The following is a 24,719-nucleotide window of genomic DNA, read 5'->3' as shown; positions in this document are numbered from 1 at the left end:
GGATTTAAATGATTAAGTATACAGCGCTCTCGGATCTTGTTCAGTTCGATGCCGATACCCGATACTGGTGAATGACAGCGCGCCCGCGAATGAGAGGGAAAGAAAGAAAGAAATCCGCACAGGGGTAGAGCGCGAGAGAAGTCACACTCGCGCGCGGATATCCGCGGCGCGCGGCGTCGAGCGGTGTACGCGTAGCGCTCTTACCTGAAAGTCGCAGTAGATAATTTCGTTGTCGTCGAACAGTCGAATAGTGGCGCGATGCACCACCGTCACGTCGCTCTTGCTGCCGAATTTCAACATTTCTGCCCTCAAGTCGCCACCCAAATTATCCCCCCGGCCGTCATCGTTCCTTCCCCCACAGCACCACACACTGCCCGTTTATTAATCGCGGCACGCGCCACCGTCGTCGTCGTCGTCGACGCCGGTCGTCGTCGTCGTCGTCGACGTCGTCGTCGTCGCCGCCGCCGCTGACGCGCGACCGTACTCCGTATTAATCGGCGAGCTGGCACGGCACGGCGCGACGGCACGGTTGCACAGCGGTGAACGACGACACATCACCGCGGTAGCGGAAGAACGCGAGGCTGTCTGTCAACCAGTTCGTCCCACTGCTTCGCCCTGCGCCGCCGCCGCGGCCAACGCGGCGATGCCACGTCTCCGCCTCCGGCCTCGCTCCCTCGCGGCCCGCGCGCCGTTGCCGTTTCCACTTGCCTGTCATGGCGCCGCGCGCCGCGTCGCGCCGGATTTCGATTTACCGCTGAATCGGCTGAATGCTGATTCTGCAGGAGCACTCGGTGACTCGGTAAGCGAGCTACTGCCTTGCCTTCGAGTCTTCGAGTTCGAGTCTCGTCAGCTTGCCGTGAAATTTGTCAAATATACTTTTAAATGAGTACTTGACATACTCGACTATTGCTCGATTAATATCGAGTTTGTAAATTTGTCGTTACTTTGAAATAATTTAACTCCGAAAACTCGCGCCTAAAAATAAACGTGAAATCAATCATGCAAACACTTGAAGCTTCCCCCGTAATTATATCGCTATATTGGAGACTATTTAGTATGATATAAAAGAGTATTATTGCGCGTTCGGTTTTCTTTCGACAAGTAGAGGGCATTACTTATCAGTTAACGTGTGATCACTCCAAATTATCAACCGACAACTAACTTCATGCTCGTTCGTATATTTAGAATACTCCATTATCAACCATCTTCGAGATACATGCATGGTTATTTCGAATATCGAATATATATATATTACCTAATATTTGGAATTCGGCTGACGGTACAGATTTGAGACTACCATTCGTCGATCCGGTTACTCCGGTTACTCCGGGTTGACTCGACGGCCGCGGAGCGTCGCGCGCAGCCGGCGCAGCGCAGGACGACGACGCCGACGTTGCGGGGCGCGCGCGCGCGCGGGTGGGGACGTGGGGACGAGTGGGGCGAGCTCGAGGGCGTCGGACAAAGGTTGGTCGCGTCGAGCGACCGGCCGGCAGCGCATTCGCGACTCAAACATGGCAGCGGCTACCAGCGTTGTCGTGCTCGACAGGGGCAACAACACCACCTGCACCATCAATTTACACGGTGTGTGTGCGTTTATGTGTGTGTGTGTGAATGCGGGCGTGCGTGTGTGTATGTATATGAGGGTGCTCTGCGTGCGTGTGCAGCCGCGTGCGAATTCTGTGAAGGAACGCGACCGAGAACCGCGGCGAGATGACTGAAAGCTCCGAAACGTTCCCGCGAGCTTTTCGCGCGTCGCGGATTTATCGCGTCGGTCGCTGCCGCGTCCTGATGCGCGATCGACGAAGCTCTACGTACGGGTATGGTACGGGTACGCTCTGGTACGTGCGCGCGTGTTTCGTGCGAGTGTGCATCTCCGCTCTCGGGGCTCTCGCGGTTCGCGGTCTGTTTCTGTTGGCGCGATTTAGGGACGGCCGACGGCGGCAGCCGGCGACGATGCGTGGATGCGTTACGTTCACCGGGTGCCTCCTCACGTGTCATCGCCAGCGTGCACCCTCCGCGCGTCCGCGCGATCCCACCGATCGATATTCTGATCATACGTTTCCATTTTGCAGGAGCTACCGTGGTGTCCTGGCGGGTGAATAACCAGGAACAGCTGTTCGTTAGGTAAGTACGCGCGTATAAGATTTCGCATGAGTACGCGCGCATGACGACGCTTTGATAGACAAATCGGAACCCCCGTGAATGTCCTCCTCTTACGTCCACGTTAATTTCCTCTCGAAAAGTAACGCGATTCCAATTAATATTATTGCCTTTTTAATATAACTTTCGTACTTTTTATATTTGCTCGATCAGGGACGTTTTGTTGGGTTTCTTTAGAATCTTAATTTATCTAATGTCTTAAAGAGAAAAATAAAACTTGGATAATATGCTTGAGATCCGACACGTGGTTAAAATCTTGCGGTTAGTAGACATACGGAAGAAAAAATACTAAACTTAATGAATAATTAAATGTTATGTACTCTAAATCTGATTATGAGAAGCATTCAAAATTTGCTCGCGTCAACGCTTAATATATTAATTTGAATTACGATAAGAGCTCCAGAAAGATACAGATTTTTCGTGAATCATCCTGTATAGGTCATAAAATGCGGTGTAGAATCGTTGAACGTTAAACGTTGACGTAAGTCGTAAGGTTGCGCGCGAGGTTACGCATCTTAGATGAGATAGAATGCATTTAGCTTGATCGCGCATTACGATGCAAAATTATAATATCGAAAGAACATTTACGGGAGTGATCTGTCGCAGGAAAATCAAACCGAATCGGATAGTTAGGATTATAGAGAGTTACGAAGCGACGTGAGACTGGCAAACATTTAATAAATGTTTTTTTCTAACGTTTCGTAATTTTAAATGTTACTTTAGTGTTTTATCAATATTTGAGGGTTTAACATAAATATTTAAATTTCAATTCGAAAAGTCAGGTCGAAGAGTTTTCCAACGTTATTACGAATTATCTAACGATTCTCTCTCTCTAACGTATCGAGAAATCTCTATGCCAATTGATCAAGAAGAATTGAGAGTTTTGAATTTAAAAAGTGAATATGAAAAGTGTAATTAAAAATCTCCAACGCGCGGCTTATAACGTTGCGATCTATTGTTCGAAACTGCAAGGCTTGCATTATGGCCATTATGCTACGTTAGCCACAGATTACTCTTTGAGATTGAGAGTATAAGTTCTTCTAGGTGAGAACAAAGTCTGCTCGTGTGTACCATAGGCGCACAGATTGCCCAACAAATTGCTTCTAGTCGGATGAGAAAAAAGAAAGATCACCGTCGAGTACAAGAATGAAACGATTAAAGTATCGTCATCCGCGAGAACGATATGCGCTCGATTTCAACCTGGACTGTCGCAACGGTTAACAATCGCTATGATAGGAATTAAAGCAAGTAACGAATTATAATATTTACGAATACAGATCAATGTCAAAATCTGTTTTGTTCGCGGTGACTCACAAAAACAGACTCACTTCACCGCCGTACGTGACCGATTCAAGGCTCTCGCTCTCGTCCGCGGCGCGAAACGTATCGAAATGATACGCAATTCCAATCAGACTGCAAACAGAGAGCAAACGCGAGTCTGCTCGGTCACGTTTTTCACGAGTTATCTTTTAATTTTTTAATTCAATTTAATTGTATATTCGCGATCCTGTTAAATATGCATGTATATTTGCACAGTTCATTTACACCGAAGTATTAACATCGACTTATTAATTCAACTTTTTCTCGCGCGTCGTTTTATGATTCGTCACTGGGAAAGATGATTGTTTTTCATCACAGATGAACATCAGGCTACATAACTCTCTGCGATTCAAACGCGATATGGCAATGCCGCGAATGCCTCGACAAGGCACAAACGGCTTTCGATAAATGTTTTTCCTCTCACTTTCCTTCAGCATACGCAAACATAATCTCCCTTTGATGGGTAGTAACCTTCCTTTCCGGATTACATTGTTCACTTCACTTTGTGCATGGAACTTTTGAAAATTCACTTACACCGAGGGAAATATCGCGCAAATCTGTTTCTATATATTTTTCCAATTTTTGCAATCTTCTTGGAGGGGATATGTCTCTTTCTCTCGAGTAGTATTATCGTTCTTTCGCGACAATGCAACGCGTAGCACGAGAAGGAAGAGACAACGAGAGAGAAGGCGCGCGTTCGCGCGCGCGCGCGCGCACACCTGCCGAGAAAGAACCGCGTAAAAGCGCGGTGCCCGTGACGATCGCTTTAAAAGCGGCAGCCCGAGAGCAGACGATGAAAAAACTGACGGAGAGCGAAGGCAAGGGCGCTCTCTGGACCAGTACATACCTTATACACGGGGTTCAGGGCCCCTCGTCGCTTGCCAGTCATCGGTCCTTCCGACTGTAAAGCCGCTGTCGAGACTGGGTTTTGCGATAGACCCGCGGCTATCGGAACGATGCATGATGACAGCGTGGAACGTGATGAAAAATCAACATTAAGCGCGCCTTGTCGATCGGCATATACCGATTGCACTTTCACCAAACGAAACAAACCTCGCGATTTCGTCTTCGTAAAAGATACTTGTATGAAAGAAAGCGCGAACTCGATTATACATTTTTTTTTTAAAGAAAAATACATAAACCGCAATTATTACTTCTCGTGCTACTTATCGATATATAATTCGGTTTGCGGATATAATCGCGAGTCATCGTTCGATTGCTGTCAGAACTCAGAACGCAGCCACTCCGGGAGAGTTAAGGAATTTTAACAGTTGCGAGTAACACACATATGCAAGCATACACGTACACGGCGCAAGACGCTCGGCAAACACGCTCGTAATTTACTCCAATTTCCCTTGAAACGACTATAAAAGTTACGTCGGTATGTCCGGTCATGATACTGATCGCGATGCACCGACATACGAGGCATATATTTTAATGACAGATACTGCGTGTCTGTCTCCAGGAGAAACGGCGGCTATTAATTTCAATTAATAATGTCGGATATATTAACGTTTAACACATTCAACGGTTACTTACGGAGTTATAACAAGTAGTAAAATCTGTAGCGAATTTTATATTAACCATAATGAGATTTTAACTTGAAACGTTTCATTATTTATTACCATCAAATTTTACAAAGAATTTTACAAAGAATGCAGATTAAAAGAAACCGTCATTAAAATGTATACCTTGAGTGTAATATAATAAATATAAAAAAATGCATCTTGCCTATATAAATTACTAAACGCATTGATGATCAAATCGTGAGACGAAATTGAATGCGGCCGTTCTGAAGCTGACCGATTGTGCCCGCGCACCATCGGTAACATGAGAGGACCACGTGCAGCATGTCGATCTCTCAGTTCTTACGATCCGACCGCGGATGTGGACGTGCCCTCGTCGAACATCTGCGTCCACGACGCGGGGCCCAAAAACGGAAATGAAGAATCGGGGACGAAGCGGCGCGTTACAGCGACGAGCTACAGCTGGAATTCCATTAGCGCGATAAAATAATCAGGCAAACTGCGGTTCACCGGTACGGCGCGGCGGTCACGGCAAAATAACGATAGGAATAGGTAACTTTTATATATCAAGATGTAGGATAACATATAATAATGAAAATACGAAATATGTAAAAATCTGGATACATCGGTCGCTCAGTTGCTCACTTCGGTACGAGGGTTAGACTCTGGAATGTGCGTAAGATTGTAAATCTTATAGGTAGCTGGTAGAAGATACGGACGGATTGTTGCAATAGACTAAACACGAAAGGGTTCGTCCGGCGTGATTGTACTGAGAATTGTAGGCATATTAGTGCGAGCTACTACACGCAACCCCTTTCGACTCTAACATAAGACAAGCAAGGCGACCTAACTGTTATTTACTTCGTTCGAGAACAGACAAAGACTACCCATGACGGTCGGGAATGACCCCCGAGGGGAGGAAGAGTGAGAGAGAAAGGGAAGCAGGACAGAGACAAATAGCTCGAGCGAATCAAGGAAAACGACAAAGACAGGCTACGGGTGAGCGAAAGGGGTGCGGGTATACAAATGCACGATTCATCTTGACGAAGGGATGGGACGATGATTAAGGGTCCCTCGTCTATCCTCACCAGTCACCACGCCTAAAGACGCGCCACGGTCACGTATATACACATGCTTCGCGCACATTCTCGCGAGAAAGAGCGAGAGAGGAAGGGAAAGAAAGGAACATGGAAAAGGAAAGCGTCCGTTAATGGCTGCCGGCAGGACTCAACCATGAAATTTCAACTCTACTTTCGGATTAGAGGTTTCGTCCGAACCGTGGAATTGGTGAAGCTCGTCTCGCGCGCGATCGCTTCATGTTCCCTATACGCATCGTGTTACGGGAATATAATTCGGGCCCGAGAATCGCACGTTCTCCAATTCTTGAAATCGCTCGAACGTGTGCAGTCTCGCGTGATGAGCGATAATCTGCACGCGCGGATAAAGACTTTCAGATATACAAGGGCTCTGATATTCGAATCTGTTAATTGTATCAGAACCATCGAAACTCCAATCGTAAAATCTTGACCGTTGAACTAAATAATTTTTAATTGAAAATACGATCGAGATGCCACCGGGAAATATTCCGAGCCATTACGCCCTTCTTTCAAGAGCGAACGGGCCGGGCTTCTTACGAGGAGCAAGGATAACGTCAAACGGTCCAGTCGTACGTTAGAAACGTCCCGCACTCGCGTGCATTTGACACCACATACGTCTTTGTCGTCCGGGATTGGTTCGTTGCTGGGCATATGGCGAGAACGTCTGTTTCTAGTGGTAATGCAAAGGCACTTAGGGGATTCTTTCTTCAGACCATGGAAACATTACGATTCCACGCGTTACTTTGCATACGCTATAGTTTAGCATCGTATTCTCAAAACAAAGTCTGTCTGTGCGAGCTTGCTTCGGACATTTTATTTCGTATAATCTCAAGCTTTAAATATAACGATACCACGAATACCAAATCGATGAAAGGCGCATTAAAGTATCGTTAATCTAATGATCAAACAAACCGTTCGTCGTTTATCAACAACATTTGGTATATTCTCAATACTTTAACATCTAATGTTTCTGGTCCTTTTATGAAGAATGAAATTAACCGCGCACTATAGTTTACTCCAACGGAAGCGACGAACAAACAACTATATTTCGCGTTGTTACGTGAAGATCTCGCGGAAACAAAACCGCGATGAAGAGAGATATGGAAAAAGCACAATAAACGATAGATCGTGGAAAGAGCAGAGCGGATAAACGAAGAAGAGAGATTTGAGAGAAAGAGAGCGTTAATGACACCGCACCAGCCGTCGTCTCGACTTTTTGCCGGTATTCGGAGCGTAGATTTGCGCGAGGAAATACGACTAAACGGTCGAAGAAGCGAAGCCGCGACGATAACCGATGACAAACATTCTCGTGCAAGTGCCTCAGCAACGGCCGTGTTTGCGCACTTAATTCGTGTGATAATCATCATTCGGGGGATTGCTGTGTTACGTTACGTTCATCGACGAGGAAAACTAATCGTAAAAACCTGCTTCGGTAGCGCGTTGAGCTTTACGAGCTTGACCATTGGCCACGGTTGAGACGAGACAATCGATACCTACGTCGCGATTATTTTCACCTGTCTCTATTTAGAGTATTTGTAGAACCCGAATTGTGATCTCTATTCAAATCGTGGGTTTTTCGTGTTATTTTCAATGTAGTGGTAGAAATAGTAATCCTTTTTAAGAACGTGTTTGTTTAATATTTGATTTGTCTTTTTATATCATCTTAAAAATAACGGACATTATAAATGTTCAGTGACACAGGATCTATAATACGATTTTATTTGCAGCATCCGTAAACGCACAGATCGCGTTATTGCCGCGAAGTATAACCGAAACTTTTTGACCATCCAGCTAGTGGCGAGCACGTTTACGAGGGAGATAACGTATAGCTACGCGCGTTTATCTGACGTATAAAAAGCGTCATTTTGACATAAAACATAGGCCGATACGGCGACGCGCTTCCGGTGAAGTTCATCGGGGTGACAAACCCGCGAGACGGACCTCGCATGACTGCCATCGACTCGATTATTTATGATTGTACGACGAGAGAATGCATTTCCGGTTTATAAAAACGATCTCGCAAAAGCGACATTGCTCGCTGGATGTGGGGAAAAATGCAATTGATTAGGCGCTGATAGTCACTATCTCCGGAGAACTTTGACGTAGAAAGATTTATGGTTTATTACGTGAACAGGTCGACATAGTGCTGATAAGTTTTGCGATGGCTGATAATTAAAAAATTCTCCGCCTGACAAATTGTTCTTTGCAGTCACATATTATTAGTGAGGTTTAAATTAAACTTCTGATAAAACGCACGTGACAGATTAAATCAAAACTTTTTTTACGATATAAGCGGTTGTGATAGACTACGCGCATCTTATATTAAAAATTGAGAATTCGTGAGTCGCGAAACGTGAGTCGCGAAATTGTGCCGTTCAGCGCAGAATCGGAAGAGCGAGAGACGCGTATATCATCATCTATCCGGGGCGAATTCGCGCGAATTAAGAAGCGGTCCATGGCACGGCTGATGCCAGCGGTCGAGATGCACTGTGCACCGGGGATGACACTACACCCGATCTTGAACCCGCGAGCGACGCGGCGCGGCACCGCGCGCTCCGCGACGGACGGAAAATAATGCGCGCGGTGGCTCCGAAGCGGAATCCAGTTGAATGGGAATGCTGTAGAATGCTGGCAAAAACCGCAGCCAGCGGGATCATTAGTCTACGGCCCAGCCTATAACCCATCGCTGCCTTTATACCGGGTGGAAAGAAGTTCGAGCGAGCAAACGCGCTCGCTGTTTTTCGTTCCGCGCGCCGCGGAGACTCGTTGAAATTTCGCCCTCGAACGCGACGAGAGATGTCGAAAACGTGGGGAAAAAAGTAACAAGTTGGCGGCTGTTGAGTATCTCCGATGAAACGGTTTCGAGTTTCGCGCGACAAGGAGATAGAAACGCGTGTTTGAAAGATTGAAACTTTACTGTCTTATCTCTGATCTTTAATCGACCGTCTTTAATCCACGTTACAAGTCTGATGAACGTATGTACGTCGACTTAATCGTAAGATACACCTTGAGGGAATTTGATCTTACGAGGGACATAAGGGGATTCCCTTCGGGAAAGTAATCCGAATACAAATCGCCCCACTCCGATATCGAATTCATCCCCTCGACAAACATACGAAAACGAGTGGAAGATCTACTTCGACCTTTTCTTTTCAATTGTTGCCTCGTATCCAGCGCGAGTAGTTCTTCGCTCTACAAATAAAATTTTTCTTCCACGATTAACCTCGAATCTGTAGACTCTTCTTTACGACGTATTCGTTCCTTTGATAGGTATTCGTATCGTAGATAGGCGATTTCATAATTTCTATATTTTATTGTATTTTATTACATTATTTTCTTTCGCGTTTATTCTCTCGTATTCTTTATTCCTATAAATGTTACGTGTCATGAATTCTTGGCACCGCAAGTTCTTTTCGGAGACTTTACATTGAGAAGATCTTTATAAATTATTGATTTCATTAATCTTTTATTTGATGTGTTATCACGCAAGCGAATAGTAAATCGAGTCATTCCAACATTTTATATATGAATACAAAGTATAAGATATTTTTTTCTTTACAATTCCGTACTTTGAAAAAAACTGCAAACCTTCCTTACCTGTTTCTGCTGCATTAATCATGTCGTATGTTGTTATTATATTTAGTTAATCGGTACCATAAATTATGAATCTAGATCAGATTTATTGCAAGGTAATCGTGCAATTTGTGGTAGTGGTAGTGATAGTGCAGGAAATTGCGTTATAAAACTGAGACTTCTACATACCTAATGAATAGTGAACAGCGATTCAAGGTCTTCATCACTCGTACGCGATCTCGTGCAAGTCGGTGGAAAAACCCTTTCCTTTTTCGCGAGCGAACGGCCGCGACGCGCTTCGATCTTTTTAACGGGCCGCCGCGCCGCGCCGCGCCGCGCCGCGAATGACACAGTTGCGCCTAATGCGAAGAGAGCGAAGCTTTTTATGCTAATTGCAAGTTATCCCGAGAGAATGCAAACGGAACCGGAGTGCGCGCAAACCAGCGAACTCGACGGCGAAAAAGCTCCGCGCGAGCAAACGCGGACAAGAACTCGCTCAAGGCGGAACGCGCGGCTTAAGCCGTAAAATAATTGCGTGTTTTGCAGGACGCGAAGTGAAGTACTACGCTCAAATCTTCCTCGCGGACGCGGAGGAATTCGTTCGATGTTACATTTACCGCTTGTGAGGATCGCGAGACTCGTATCCACGCTTCGCGTTTATCACCAAATAAATGCAGGACATCGGATCCGGGCTCTTATTTACATAAAGTTCATAAAACATAAACGTCGCTACGGTTCGCAACGATTATATTGATCTTTTATCAGCTTAAATCGCGTGATGCGTAAAAACGTATCGCAAAAGCATTATTTGCGATACCCGTAACCCGTAACACCGAAATCCTCCAGAATTAGCGAAAGTTCGCTACGTTCGCCATTACTACAGTCGAGACAATTGTTTCGAAAGATCGAAAGCTGTCGTTCAATTTCCTTTACGTAAAAGCCGCCCAATTAACAGTCATTGAGCGAAATTCAGATGTACGGTCGGCGGTTGTGCGATGAGATTTAAAATCCCGTCTGCAGAAGCAACGGTGACGGCATCACCACCGAAGAATTCGCTCAACCGCGGCCCACTCGTTCACTTATGCTGACTTATCCACCAGGGCGTGCTGCTTGCGAGAAACTACCAAATCAGCTCGTTATCGCGCCTCGGCAATAAACGCGGCAATAATCCTCGACTACCACGTTTAAGTTTTGATAACGACGTTACTACCATCGTGGAATCAGTAGAAACGACGTTGTATTTCGTGTCAATGGGTTGGAAATTATCTTCCCAGCTTTGATCTTTCTTACGTATCTTGTTGAATAAAAGTCAGGCTTGTTAGAACCTATCCAAATGTCATGAAATTAAGTTTGAATTATTCACAAAGAAAGACCCGAATTTGATTTTAATTGATTACATATGCGTAAATATAATTTAACAAATATACTATTATATATTGCAGTATAGAAAATGAAAAATTGTTACATCTATTGGTCGTTTATATACATATAGACGAGTAGATCTTGCTTTATATTCCATCAAGATTTTCTCCAACTCGCTATATCTAACAGCCGAAGTATCCATTTATGACATCCACCTCGGATTTACGATCGCGACGCCAAGAGATATTACGACGGCAATTCGGCTTTTGGCGGATCTTGTTTTCATCTTCATCCCTCATAGCTTAGTGTTCTTGATTCAAGAGAACGAAAAGTAATATCAAGAAAGACCAATTCTCCAACTCTATGTCATATCAATAACAATCAATACTTAGGAGCTTTAATAGATACATTTGTGATAGGATCCAGGGACCGTGTAGCAAAAGGTTAAAGGGCTCCCGTTGAGTAATGAAGCTCGCGAGGAAGCTAGTCGCGAGGCGGTCGAGAAAACGAATTTGTTTCGTCTGATTTTAAGTTTCCGGATCGTCCAAACTCACGGCGTACCGGTCGGCGATTTAACGTGCGCACGGTGCGACGGAAAATTACGCGACGGCTTTTTTGCCGGGCATATTTCCTCGTTTATCAGCGTCCGTTAGGTTCCCGTGACCGCTCCGACTAGAAGCAACTTCTCCCCGACAAGAGCAGCAACGCCCGTGGCCCTGCACCGCGAATGCGTCCGACCTAGTATAAATAGGTTTGCTTCTTGCCGGCCTTAGTTAAACAAAGTTTCACGGTGGTGGTGGACGGGCACGGGGAGACGCGACGCGGGGGTTGGTCGCGGGTAGAGAGGAGTCCGTGAACCCTGCAGAGCCTCGCCCTGCTGGTGCTGCTGTTGCTGCTGAGCTGCTGAGCTGCTGCCGCTGCCGCTGCTGTTGCCGGTGGTGCTACTGCTCCTGCCGGGATCCGGGGAAAACGCAAAAACCGCTGGCTTCGGCGGAGCTCGAAGCGGATAACTTCGACACGTACCGGGTGTCCTCACTCGAGCTCGGTGCATGGTTAAATACCCGCACGGGCGCTCACCCTGCGTGGTGTACGAAAGCGTGCGAGATTAATTTCCGGATTACGTCTGCACTCTGCAAGGAGCTGGCGTAATTCGGAAGATAAAGAAAAGTCTCGAGATATCGGGGTCCCTGATATTGCCCAACAAGCGAGAGGACGTAATATATATCGTCCGACAAGAAAAACGTATGCGGCTCGGGTTTATTTACGACGGGTCACGACTTCATTTTCATCTGCTTACTTCGAGAAGGAGGCTCCTTCGCCCCCTTCCTCCTGTCCCCCTCGCGCTGAGTGAACGCAGTTTCGAGTTTTGTGCATCATCGATAATCATCATCGTGAGACCACGGTGTTGGGAAATCACTGCCACGAATACTCGTTGCCCCAGATAACGAGAAGATAAGTGTGCCGAGATTATGCTCTCCTTTAGCTTCTCCTTTTTTCATCCTCGTCATTCAAGTCCATAGACCAGCGTACCAAGAACACGTTCGTTATTACGTTCATAGAAATGGCCAGGGAACTCGGACTCGAACTCGGACTCGGTTACGCACTTTCACTTCTGTCAGCATTCGGCGCTTTGGCCTTGCACTTGCGCGATTTTATTTGCGCTTGCATTCGACGCGCAATATCCAAACGTTTCCATCGTTCGGGATATTCGATATTTAGAACGAAATTGCACGATAGAATTTTAAACAATGTGTAGCGAGCGAATTGGACGAACGATTTTTCGATTGAATGTAGATATCTGTTACCACGGAAATTCGTGACTTTTTTTATAGAAATTCTAAATTACGCGAATAACTGACAGCGTTATTTCGAATACTGACAGATTTTCGTTTCCAGATTTCTAGACTATCTTGAATTTTTTTTCACGAACATTTGATCGAACTTATCTTTTTTCATTAGGTATATCATTAAATGTTTGTACCGATCTTACTGCAATGAGGGAAATAACTCGAAACAATATGTAATTGTGGTGCCCCATCGCGTTTTTCGCACCACACGATACGAAGGTACGATTGGCATTATCGCGATAGGAACTCCAGTCGAAAAAGGCCCAGTTTTTCGCAATAATTCTCGGTCGCGGCCCTGAGACGAATTCTCGTCAGAATTTCACTGATCGTAAATCGCAACCGTAGCAGATGGCCGAGCCGCTGCTTCTCCAGCACTTAATGCACTTATAATGCGTGGCATCCGCTTCTCGCATTTTGCGGCATCTTTGCGACTGCAAGACTGGGGAGGGGCTCCTTTCGAGGGCGTCGAGGTGAAGTGCCACAAATCGCCCGCAAAACTCATCAAAGAACTTTCAACTGTTAATGATGGTATATTAACTCTGTGTTACTTGTGTGGGGTGTATTTTACACCCCAGCCTTAGAAATCTACTAAATTCACAGATTAAAACTTTATTACCAATTGAATGCTGCACAAATTATTTCGTAATTAAAGAAAAACTTTTGTACTTATCTTTATCTGAAAGATATATAGAATATTATCAACCTTTATTTAATTGTAAATCATTAAAGAGAACAATAAAAATTGAGATACAATGTTAAGGTGTAAAATATACCCCACATGAACAATTACGTTTAAAAAAATTACATGTATTAATGTAAAAGGTTAATTTGAAATAATTTGAAATTAGTTCCAGCCGATTCTAAAGTTCTACAAAGACGTTACGCTGAAGAGACCGGATGTCTCCGAGGAGTTAATTGGCACTTGATAATTCAGAGAAATCCAGCATCTTTGCTCTTCGACCGTAATCACTTTCTAATGCCAACGTGGAAGTTGCCAGCATTAATAATTACGATATTTTGCATAATTAAATTTACGCGATCCGCGCGCATTTTTTCCACGAAAAATTTGTCGTGCACACAAAGAACAAAAAAAAAGACTTTGCACCTTTTTTTTCAATAAAGATGCGTCCAGCTCGCGTATATGCACAATTACGAATAATTTTATTAAGTTTGTAGTGGTCATGTGGTTGCACAATATTGTAGATACATATGACGACGACGCAAGTCCATACAATTCCGGCGAATTCGTTCCAGTTCTGGAGAGAAAGAGAGATGCAGCAGCTTCTATTATAGATATAGTAGCTTCACCGCAAGAAGCGCCGCGCCGCGCCGCGTCGCCGTGTAATTGTCTTCGGCTGCAAAAGCGCACAGTCACACCTTATTTATAATCCTGTCGATTCATGACGCTGTGGATATCGCTCTGCCGTACCGATAATTAGTTTTCACATGTACGAACGCAAGCGTATCGTTGCCTGTTTCGCGCGAGGAAGAATCGCGCGTGATCTAACTGCGAGCGAATAAAATGCGGATAATTTTTACAAAATAGTCAACGATACCGGGGAGAAGATAATTAAGACTCCACTGATACTCGCAAACGAATGCTTGTTGCTTGTTTTCTCAAGACTTACCGGTATTAAATCTTGTTTTTATTATATATGACTAGACATCACAGGCGCGCGCGTTATTTGCCAAGTTAACGCCAAGTTAAATATCGTAGTAGTGCAATATCACAAACATAAATTAATTCGATCGGAACGACAGTGATGTAAATCAAAGTGCTCGTTACAACGAAATCTGACGCGGAGGATAGATTGTGCTCATATTCTCCACATGCGTAATATTTCTGGTTTCTTGCGAGAGTTCAACTACGGGACATTCATCAAAATCGCGGGGAAATTTTTCACGGGAGTTCACCTTCCATATTCGTTTCTTTCTTTTTATTCTGTTTCAACGCGTATCGATGATTCGCCGGCTGTTTAGCATCTCTGACTTGCTAACGACTCATTAAAGCCGAAGGGTAATTTTTCACTTGCCCGCTCGCATTAATATTCCTCCTGTGCCACGAACTCTCGAGCCGTTCACCGTGTAACGCGAGAAACGTCGGAATCGTCGTCCAATCCTCCTCGCACTCTCCTTATGGTCAGAGATAATGAGCGCGCGAGAGATAATGCGGAAAGATCCTTTGGGACTCGCGTTCCGGGATATCGAGGGACACTCGACGTCGGCAGATGAGCGTAATTTCGTGTGGCTGTAGTCCGAGCTGTAGTCGGTAAGAAGAAGTCGATTGAAAATTGTTGCGCCCGTAAAAAGCGCGCATACGTGCCGCGAGAGTTAATTCGCTGTAACTTATCTCCCTCTCGCGTCATCGAAAATATCGTGGATAATATATTGCGAGTTTATGCCGCGATACGCAAACATAGGTGCGGAAGCTGCGAGCGTCCGCTGTTGCGAAAATGATTGCTATGTTCATTCGATCATCGCTGGTGATTATCGTGCTGTAAGAGATGCGCTATAAAGGGTATATCCTTCTCTCGGTGGCCGGTGCCACCGGTATCGTCGATTGAACCGGCATCATCGAGATTACGTCCAAGTTTTCAATTTCTAATTACAGCCGAGGCGGAGGGGCAGCGGTCTCTCTCTCTCTCTCTCTCTCTCTCGTTCTCTCATGGGAAAAAAAGTTGGTTGTACAAATCTTCCCGCGCGTCGATCGCGCACCGCCAATTACCGAGCACCCTGTATACTCGCGCGGCGCGACGATATCCCGCGAATGCCGGGCGTAACCGCGTCGAGAATTGGGTGCCGGGCGTAGCGAGCGGCAACGGGAGATACCAGCAGCTAGAAACGACCAGGAGGAGAGAGAGAGGTTGGAAACTGTGATGCCCGCAAAAAGCATGGCAGACAGCGCCGATCGTTTTTGCTCGGCGTCAGCCGCGTTCCTACCGCCGCGTCGTCGTACTTCGTGGTGGTACATCGTTCTACCCTCTCGCTCCCTCTCACCCCTTGGTCTTCCCACTCTCGCATTCATCCTCCCTTCTTGCCTCCCTTCCTGCCCTCTTCGTCCTCTCTCTCTCTTTCTCTCGGACATAAGTTCCCTCTGTCTCTCTTTCTCATTCTCTCCCCCTTCCTCCCCCTCTTTCTCTCTCCCGCGCTTTGTCCCTCTCCCGCCTTCCCTGTGTCTTTCTCCTTTCGCTGTGACACTCGGGTTGTCGCAATCCATCTATCTGTCCATCTCTCCATCTCTGTTCCCATGTTCCGTTCGCCTCGGAGTCGTGCAAACGGATGGGATTACCTTCTCCTTCTTCTTCGCGGTTTACGCATCCAGGAAAATGGATTACACCGTATCGCTGCCTGTGAGAGAATACGAATAGCGGGATCCGGTGACGAAAGCGCGCGTGCTTCTGGATTCGAGATTTCGTCATTAACTTCATCATCGGCTGTCAGGGTTGATTGGTGCGCGAAGGGCGATATCGGAACAATCGGGTATCGATCCACGTCAAGTGGAATTCATTTTCACTTGATGGCTCTAATTGTCCTGATCAACTATCAATTGCCAGATGGGCAATTTAGCGCATATCGGAACTCTTCATCGTGGTCCGCATTCAAGATACTGTAATATCAATTTTTGTACCTACTTTCGTTTTACACGAATTTCTTAGATACGCGACGCGCAAGCATTTCAGTCGAAAATTACGCGGCTTCTCACAGTTCAAGAAGCGCGGTCTAACAATAGGTATCGATACGTTTCGATTTCGCGCATTCTCCTCGCAGTCTTAGATCCCGAGTGTATCTTCAAGCTCCTTCTTAGGAACATCTCTCCGCGGCCCCTGACAGGCTTGACTAATGGTCATCCTGCATCCGCCCTCCGGCTTTATACTTCTCCGCGTCTCTTTCTCTTTTTCTCTCTCCGCGATGCTCACGCAACGCGACATCTCCGTCTCTCTTGCCTTAGGATCGAGGATATCAACGTTCCGAGAGCATTCTAGTTCGCTAACGAAAGGGATCAACGAGTTTTCTAACTTGCCCGAAATACTCTCAGAATCGGCGAATCGTACAAATATTTAGACATTCTGAAGAAATTTGCGTCAACTTATTTCTTATTAAAGTATTTCGACAACAATTTATCTCAACGGATCTCGTAATCCTAAGTAATGCGCTATGAAACAGGTATCGGTAATCAGAATATATTGAGGCTCATATATCTTGTGCGTAGATAATTTTTAAATTGCCAGAATATCGAGAAGAAATATCGTGGTATTTTATGAATGTTGGCTGTTAGGATAATTAGGAACCTGTGCAAAAAACCTAATTGTCTCTTACTTAAATAAGAGGATTTTTCTCCGGTTCCTTATATGTATAGCTCCGGTCACAACCAACCCGGTGAAACGAATGGATTCTTTCTCGTCAGCTCTACAAATTGAGTATTTAGCCTCTGTCATATAATAAGATACCGTAATTATTCATTCATCCACGAAATGATTGTTACAAAAAACCCCGATGGGACAAAATGGCGAAGAATAGAAGATCGATCTTTTTCTTTTTTTTTTCTTTTACAAGGGCTGTAACTTGGTTCCGTCGACCTTCGAAAATTCACTTTCAACTTTGACTTAAAGGACTTAAACAATGCAGTTAGCTATAAAACTATTTCCCTTGTAGAAAAATTTAGCTTGTGAGGTATATAGTCCGGCACATTGTTTATCGACCTGACTATATTGTCTCTCCCTTTCCGAGAACTTCAGGCAAAAGTGACGAAAGCACGCTATATTCGTATAGGTATATTAGCCTCTGAGAATCAACGAAACGCGATAACTTATACTGATATAACATTATTTTGTCAATTTCCGGGGTTCTACGAGGCGGAATATGGCAATCACGTTGCAACATTAATCGCGACACGCATTTTGATTGTTGTGTCGTCAAATTTTATGAAACAGCCTCGCAGTATTTTGTATTATTATTTATACATCGACGTAACCCCGCTCCATCCTCAACAGAATACGCGATCGTAAAATTCTGCACGGTCCTCGTAAATTAGTTAAACGAGGAACTCCGATGGAGCTCTCGTATAGTCCAAACCGCGCCTGCAAGAATATAAAGAGCGCAAAAAGAGGAATAAACGTGAATTGTTTATTCGAAATAGATCCTTAGAGAATGTCGCTTTTTTCCACTTTTAACATAATATGTCTCTGAAATTGTCATCAAAATTCAAAATTTCAATGAAAGTTGCGTTAAATAGACCTTTTTTTATTAGATGCTTTGTTGTTAGACCTCTGCTGTTTATCGGTAACAAATCGTTAGCTCGCTCAACAAACATTTACAACTATGCATCACCTATGCACGCCTACAGACGGTTTCATTAATCTGACATCTGATACGGGCGCAATTTACAATAACAACGAGCAATAGCAGCGAGGAATAGAAGGAAGGGATATTCGTCCGCATATTTTTCGATGTTATCGACAATATCGCAGTCTTCGTGTTTTTTTTTTTTTTTTTTTTTTACAGGGGGGGAATAATAATAATACCTACGCTTTTCGATGTATCCGGGCGTAAAAACAAAACGCGCGAACAAATAAATTCTCGTGTCGTTTTTAAAATAATAATATGTTCTCTTCGATTTTCCATGAGATATTTGTCTCGTTAAATAATGAGAAATACTATACTGGAAATGTAATGGCTGTGCAATATAGTAAATTACGATCAAAATGTCCAAATGAGCAATAATCATCAATTTTTTTTCTCTCTGTCTCCAATGGCTGAATCTTGGTGTGTTTCAGTAAGCAAGCTGTGTTCGACGGAAAGAAAGCGATCAGGGGCGGCATACCGTTCGTCTTCCGTAAGTATATAACAGACAAAGCGTGTTTTATGGCCGCATAGAAAAGAAAATGAAATAATTCGAGCAAAGTTTAACGCGACGGCATAATCTCACGCCGCACGCGTGCGAATCCAAATTGCTGATAAAGAGAGCCAATTCGAATGTCGTGTGAAAATTTAACTGCGAGTCTAATTAAAAAATCTAAAACAGCAGCGATATTTGCACGGTCCGACACGATGCATGTTATCCCCGCAGCACAATTCGGATCGTGGACGTTCGGGCCACCCCACGGCTTCGCCAGGATCATGCGTTGGAACGTGGAGAAGTCGCCGGAGCGATTGCCCAGCGGGGACATCGAGGCAATATTCTCGATAATGGACAACGACTTCACGCGATCGCTGTGGAACTCGCAGTTCAGGCTAACGTACAGGCTAATACTGCGTGAGAAGGAGTTGCATTTCAATATCGGCGTGTACAACCCTAGCAGAGAAGACACTTTCAGCTTTAATCTGCTCCTACACACTTATTTCAAGGTACCCGATGTCAGGAGATGCCAAATCACGGGACTGCACGGATGCACGTTCCTCGACAAGGTAGCGAAAGCCTTTTCTCTGCATGCTATAAATTATATAAGCCGACAATTGAAATGTAAATGTAAATGTAAATCTATTGAGAGATTATTTACTGAAAATTTCACTGCAAGGCTCACGGAGAAGAATCGCTTGTTTTCAATTAATCGTAACTAGCTGATTATTAATAACTCAGTGGAGAGTCGACTTTAAAACTTGCGCAAAAAAATCTATCATTACATTTAAAGATGAGTCATTAAAGAGTCAGCCTGGAGCAGTGTGTAGCGTATACGTACGATGCTCCGTTAACACGGAGTCCGGGGCACAAGTGATTATCGCAACCACACGCATTACGCATTATCCTGCCTCACACGAGTTATGTTTCATTCACGCACACAGACTAGGGAGAATCAAATCTTCCAAGAAGGCCGCGACGTCGTCACGGTGTGCGAATGGACCGACCGGGTCTACCAGAACACGCAGCCGGAGCATATCATCACGAATGTCGTTTCCGGTAGGAAGATGCGCGTGCAAAAGTACAACTTTCCCGACACGGTCGTCTGGAATCCCTGGCAGGAAAAGGCGCGCGACATTCCGGACTTCGGCGACGATGAATTTCCCAACATGATATGCGTCGAGAGCGGCCACGTCAGTAGTCCGGTTATATTGTTGCCAGGAACAGCCTTTGAGGCGAGCCAGATATTACAGGTGAGTTTATTCCTATCCTACGTCGATCGGTAACGCGAAATCGTGCCTGCCGGCGCAATTAACGACAGAGGCGTAGATTATCGTAATATCGTTCTAATACAAATCAAGTCCACATACGTAGCGTATAGGTAGAACAAAAATTCAAACTGTCGATATTAATACCGCGTTTAAATCTTAATCTTCGAATGTACGAAAGTCGTATCGATCTTACATCGATATTTTGATATTCTCTCATTGATAACTTTCTTGCATTAATATTCTAGCATTTAATATTAAACCCACGAGATTTTATTGATTGTCTGAAGTCTGAAGACGCGTCAGGCGCGCTCGCATTTAATTGCGTGACGAAACTAGACTCTCAGTGTAATTCGAGTCGTCATACTTTACCTGAAATCTTACGCTATTACCCGTGATTACGATCATTCGTGATACCATTACTCCGTAGCTACGAATAGAAATTGACCGAATAATTGAGCCAAGATTTTTTTGCCTCATGTGGACTATTTCATGTGAACTCGTTTGCAAACTAAGAGCTTTTCGCTTTTTGTAGTTATGATTTCAATTCGCGAGACAAATATTAAAACCTTGTGCGAAACGAGAAAATATTTTGCATGAAATTATTTATTATTAAAGTGGCTCTCTACTTATCAATATATATTATTGTATTAAAACACTGCCATTATTATCAATTAAATATTATTAAGTGCTTTATACCGCATAATTTCTTAATACTGAAATTTATATTCGGAGGCATAAAGTTACAAGTTTTTTGTGGAACACTCTATACAATCTGATGACGTAACGTTATATTAATTCAGCATAAAGTATAAATAGCGAAATGCGAGCTGCAAATGTCGCAATATTTATTCATTACTATGATAAAAATTCTTGCAAATTATAATGTTCCTCGTGTTTGCGTACGTATACGTATGTTTCAGCCACTTTTATGAAAAATTTTAACTACCAGAAGTCGAAAACCATTGAACAAGAAGGATCCTAGGATAATCAAGTGCACTTATACCGCCTGTTAGATGTAATATTACAGCCAGCGGAGCTACATTTGTGAAACGTAATGAACTACTATGTTTCCATCGACTTGTTCAAGGTGATGTGAGTAGAGAGTGGACCGACGTCGCACGTCAATGCCGGAGGCGGTACCAATTCGCTGCTTCCGACATCCTCAGCATCGTCGTCCGCGGTCTGGCCAACGGGCACAGGGTGGCTTTACATGCCGCCCCCACCGCCACCCCCGCCGCCCCCGCCGCCACCTCCACCACCGCCGCCGTCGCATCCGTCGCACTCGTCGCATTTGCATTCGCATTGCGTTGCCCAAACCTGCACGATATGTTCTTTGAATCTTTAGGAATCTTTAGACCCGAAGTAAAGTCTGCAAACTATGCGAGAACCCCAGATCTCTTCGTTTCTCGCTCCTTCGATTAGTCGTTTCCTCGAAAGACTCGAGATCCACAACATCTCACGGTGGAGAATGTATTTTTTTTCTTTTTTTTTTCGTCGAGTGCATCGAGGTAACCCGCGTGATAAAGGAAAGTAACTACTAGTTAATTTTATTGAAGAATCTGTCTTCCTTCATTCCACTTATTTTTATCTTTGTGCTTCGTCCGTGTTTTATGATAGGAATCACGAGAAACTAAATCCAAAACGACCAATCGAATACGCGAATGTGAAAGATCAAAATCGATCTATGTATCTCTCTTTGTTTTCCGCCGTCCAAATAATAGGATTTATAAATGAGTCAATTACATTATCTGAAGACGAGATCGCATTATTTCATTTGCAATAATTATTTTTCCTTTATCAAAGACATTGAAAAATTGCAGAGAGGTACTCGCATAAGTATTACATGGAATAGGAGCCTTTTGTTAGTTTAAAAAAAAAACATCCTAAAAAACGAGCGAATTAAAGTTCACTCGATCCGTCACAAATATGCATACATTCCATATATAAATGGAAAGCGAAAGAAATATATGTCCCGTTTCGTACTCTTGACTCATCCCGTTTAGGTATTAGCACGCAATATATTGTTATAGGTGTAGATTGATATTAGGTATGTAAGTGATTTGTTAAATTTACATACGACAAAACTTTCCCTACAGAGTTTCTAAGTATGATGTAATTAATCGTTCGTTTTAATAAACGACGATTCGATCTAGTTTGCTTGCTGCAAAATGTATATTTGAAATTAGTAAATAGCAGAAAATGCACTTGAGACATATTTTGCGTTATATGAGCTATAACAAAAATGTTCTCGAAAAACTTTATATATATATATAAAGTTTAAAAATGTTTAAAGGCACTATACTTAATTATTTTCTCGAACGCAAAGAGTCTGGCTTAAATGTATTTTTATTTGTTTAAATTAATTACGTGTACAAACTACATACAAAAAGACTTTTAACGTTTTTTTTTAATGCAACTTTTATAGTCTTGTGCTAAATTGGCTTACGCAAATTTTAATACATTTTTAGAATCTTCATATATATATATGTAATTAAGGAGATTTTTGAACACTTTCCCTATTGCGTATTAAGCGGAAAATAATTCTGAAGTACAAAAGATTTTCTATAATTTAATTAAATAACACAAGTCTGCATGATTTTTGTGTCTGGGAAAGAAAAGTAGTTTCTTATAGTTTTTTTTTGTAAAACGCTAAATCCGAATCCGCAAGCAAAACTGTCAGATTCACGAGAAAAATAATAGAGTTAAATAGAGTTAATTCGTAGCTGACGAACCCGATGTACGAAAGACTTTTTAAAAGTCTTTTGCACATCTAATTCTTCAGCTATGAATCTTCAAAAAAGGTCAAAAAAGCGTTTTTAGGGGGTCTTTAATTTATTTTTCTCGTAAACCTGACATGATTGAACACTTTTGCTTACGGATTTGGATTCAGCGCATAAAAAACTGTAGAAAACTATTCGCTTTTTCCAAGACCATAGAAAAAGTCAAATTTTGCAGACTTGTGTAATTAATTATGTGAAAATAATCAGATTAGATTTATTAAATTTATTTAAAAAGAAAGAGATTTTTTGCAATTTTATAATATTTTAGCATAAGAGAGAATCGATTTTATGTAATTCTTTCAAACATTACGGATAAACAGCATGCTACGTGTGCGTGAGTTTGTTCAATATCTCTATAATATATAATTTACCTATGAACAATACGAATATGGTGCTATTGTTACAAAATAGTGTTGTAATGATAAGTCGCGCAACACACACGCACGCACGCACGCGCACACACACACACATACACGCATATATACACGCATTCGTACATACATACACGCGCACACATACAGACATAAACTAGATAAGCTCAATCAGGCATTTTTCCGTAATGTAATTTTACACAATCTTTCTTCAGAATTTTCGAAACTACTGTCCCGAAAATATTGCATATTACATTTGTTCATATGCAAGAAGAAACGTTGCATCATCGAAATAGACATATAAGACAACATTTACTGTAATATTATTACATATTAGCATAAAAATTGCATGTGCATACGGAGAACTTTGTAAAAACATTGACCATTTAACACGTTTAACAGAAAGATGAAGGAAATAGAAGCAAAATTTTGCCGCCCATTTTTAGATAATTGTATTATTATTAAGGTATCACGAGAACTAGAGACACTATTCTAAGGCTCAGCCGAAACTCAATTTAAGTAATGGCGAGTTAAGTTAATTAAACTTTATACCGAAGATAATTGAATTTGTAATAAAAGCATCGAGCATTTTTTCAACTCAATTGTGAATTTGACAGAGATAAATTAAAATACACAGGACCATATATTTTAATATAAATTTTTTACTTACAAGGAAGGACAACGTATTATTATCTTATTAAGTATATTTAATAAAAACACGCGAAATAAATTGACTACATTGTAAAGTTAATTGTGTGAGTGAAAAGAAATCGGCAAAAGATCACGCATGTCTCTATTTTATATAAATATATAATCTATGCCAACGCGCGCGTGCGTATTAGTTTTATTCAATAGCCGAAATACATTCGGAATCGACAATTTTTTTACGTTATATGGATTTCCAATGTCATGTACGTAATATTAAAGTATTACATGTAAATTCTTCAAATCAACTATCCCATATTAGTAGTGTACTATTATAATTAAGTAAATGCTCAATATAGCGCGCTGTTCCTTGCATATTATAAACTTGCAGTCAAACGAAGGAAAAAAAAGGAAAGACGAGTGGAACGTTCCTGCTTATAGATGTTTTATAGTACGCGAAAAAAAGTACAGCCTAGGAAATCCGAAACAATAGCCACTCGAATAAAAGAGTTGACGTTCGGCAGTTTTTGCAGATCGCAGAGAATGCTAGTTTCACGAGGGTTTTGGTCTTTAGAGGCTCGACAATGCGTTCGTCATTTAGTATAGTGTACATTCTTTTCTTTTCTTTCCCCCCATATTAGCACGTAAGGTTCGGTCTTCCACCGTTGTGACATTTATCGACGTACACCGTACACCATTTCTCATTCGATTCAATGTTAATATCCACGAATATTTGTGATTAAAGCGAACGTATGAAATCGCGATTAAAATTAGTACGTTAAGAAAGTGTACTCTTTTTGGGAAAGTGCAATAAAAATGTGGGAAATACGTGTACTCTCCATTTTCTCTTTCACCGTTTAATACGTTGTATTTAATTGTAGAATTATTAACTGTTGAATGTCGAACTGTTACTAAACGATTTCTATGACGT

At 42.9% G+C, this 24,719-nt stretch overlaps 2 protein-coding genes across 3 annotated transcripts in view; one reads left to right on the top strand and one right to left on the bottom strand.

The window, feature by feature from the left end:
- Nucleotides 1-658, bottom strand: part of Frmd5 (FERM domain containing) — a 28,398-nt gene extending 27,740 nt beyond the window's left edge. For both annotated transcript variants that reach the window (XM_071796595.1, XM_071796600.1), the window contains exon 1: nucleotides 205-658. In XM_071796595.1, the coding sequence (XP_071652696.1) occupies nucleotides 205-300 (96 nt within the window). In that variant the 5' untranslated portion in view covers nucleotides 301-658. The remainder of the gene's footprint in view (nucleotides 1-204) is intronic.
- A 774-nt stretch (nucleotides 659-1,432) lies between these two features.
- On the top strand, nucleotides 1,433-24,623 carry LOC139824117 (uncharacterized). The gene is made up of 6 exons (XM_071796607.1): nucleotides 1,433-1,581; nucleotides 2,073-2,124; nucleotides 18,660-18,718; nucleotides 18,953-19,290; nucleotides 19,666-19,974; nucleotides 21,080-24,623. The coding sequence occupies exons 1-6, from the start codon at nucleotides 1,512-1,514 to the stop codon at nucleotides 21,086-21,088; spliced, it is 837 nt and encodes a 278-aa protein (XP_071652708.1). The 5' UTR covers nucleotides 1,433-1,511; the 3' UTR covers nucleotides 21,089-24,623.
- Nucleotides 24,624-24,719: the final 96 nt, after the last annotated feature.

This window comes from Temnothorax longispinosus, chromosome 1 (assembly GCF_030848805.1).
Source record: "Temnothorax longispinosus isolate EJ_2023e chromosome 1, Tlon_JGU_v1, whole genome shotgun sequence".
Classification (NCBI taxonomy): domain Eukaryota; kingdom Metazoa; phylum Arthropoda; class Insecta; order Hymenoptera; family Formicidae; genus Temnothorax; species Temnothorax longispinosus.
This window is presented reverse-complemented; position numbering and strand designations above follow the sequence as displayed.

What these genes read in the sequence shown, in the direction of transcription:
- LOC139824117 (XM_071796607.1), top strand. Translation starts at nt 1,512, where the DNA reads ATGGCAGCGGCTACCAGCGTTGTCGTGCTCGACAGGGGCAACAACACC. An exon ending in CTGCACCATCAATTTACACG is followed by an intron (nt 1,582 to 2,072) that starts GTGTGTGTGCGT and finishes TCCATTTTGCAG; the next exon opens with GAGCTACCGTGGTGTCCTGG. An exon ending in GATGCACGTTCCTCGACAAG is followed by an intron (nt 19,291 to 19,665) that starts GTAGCGAAAGCC and finishes TCACGCACACAG; the next exon opens with ACTAGGGAGAATCAAATCTT.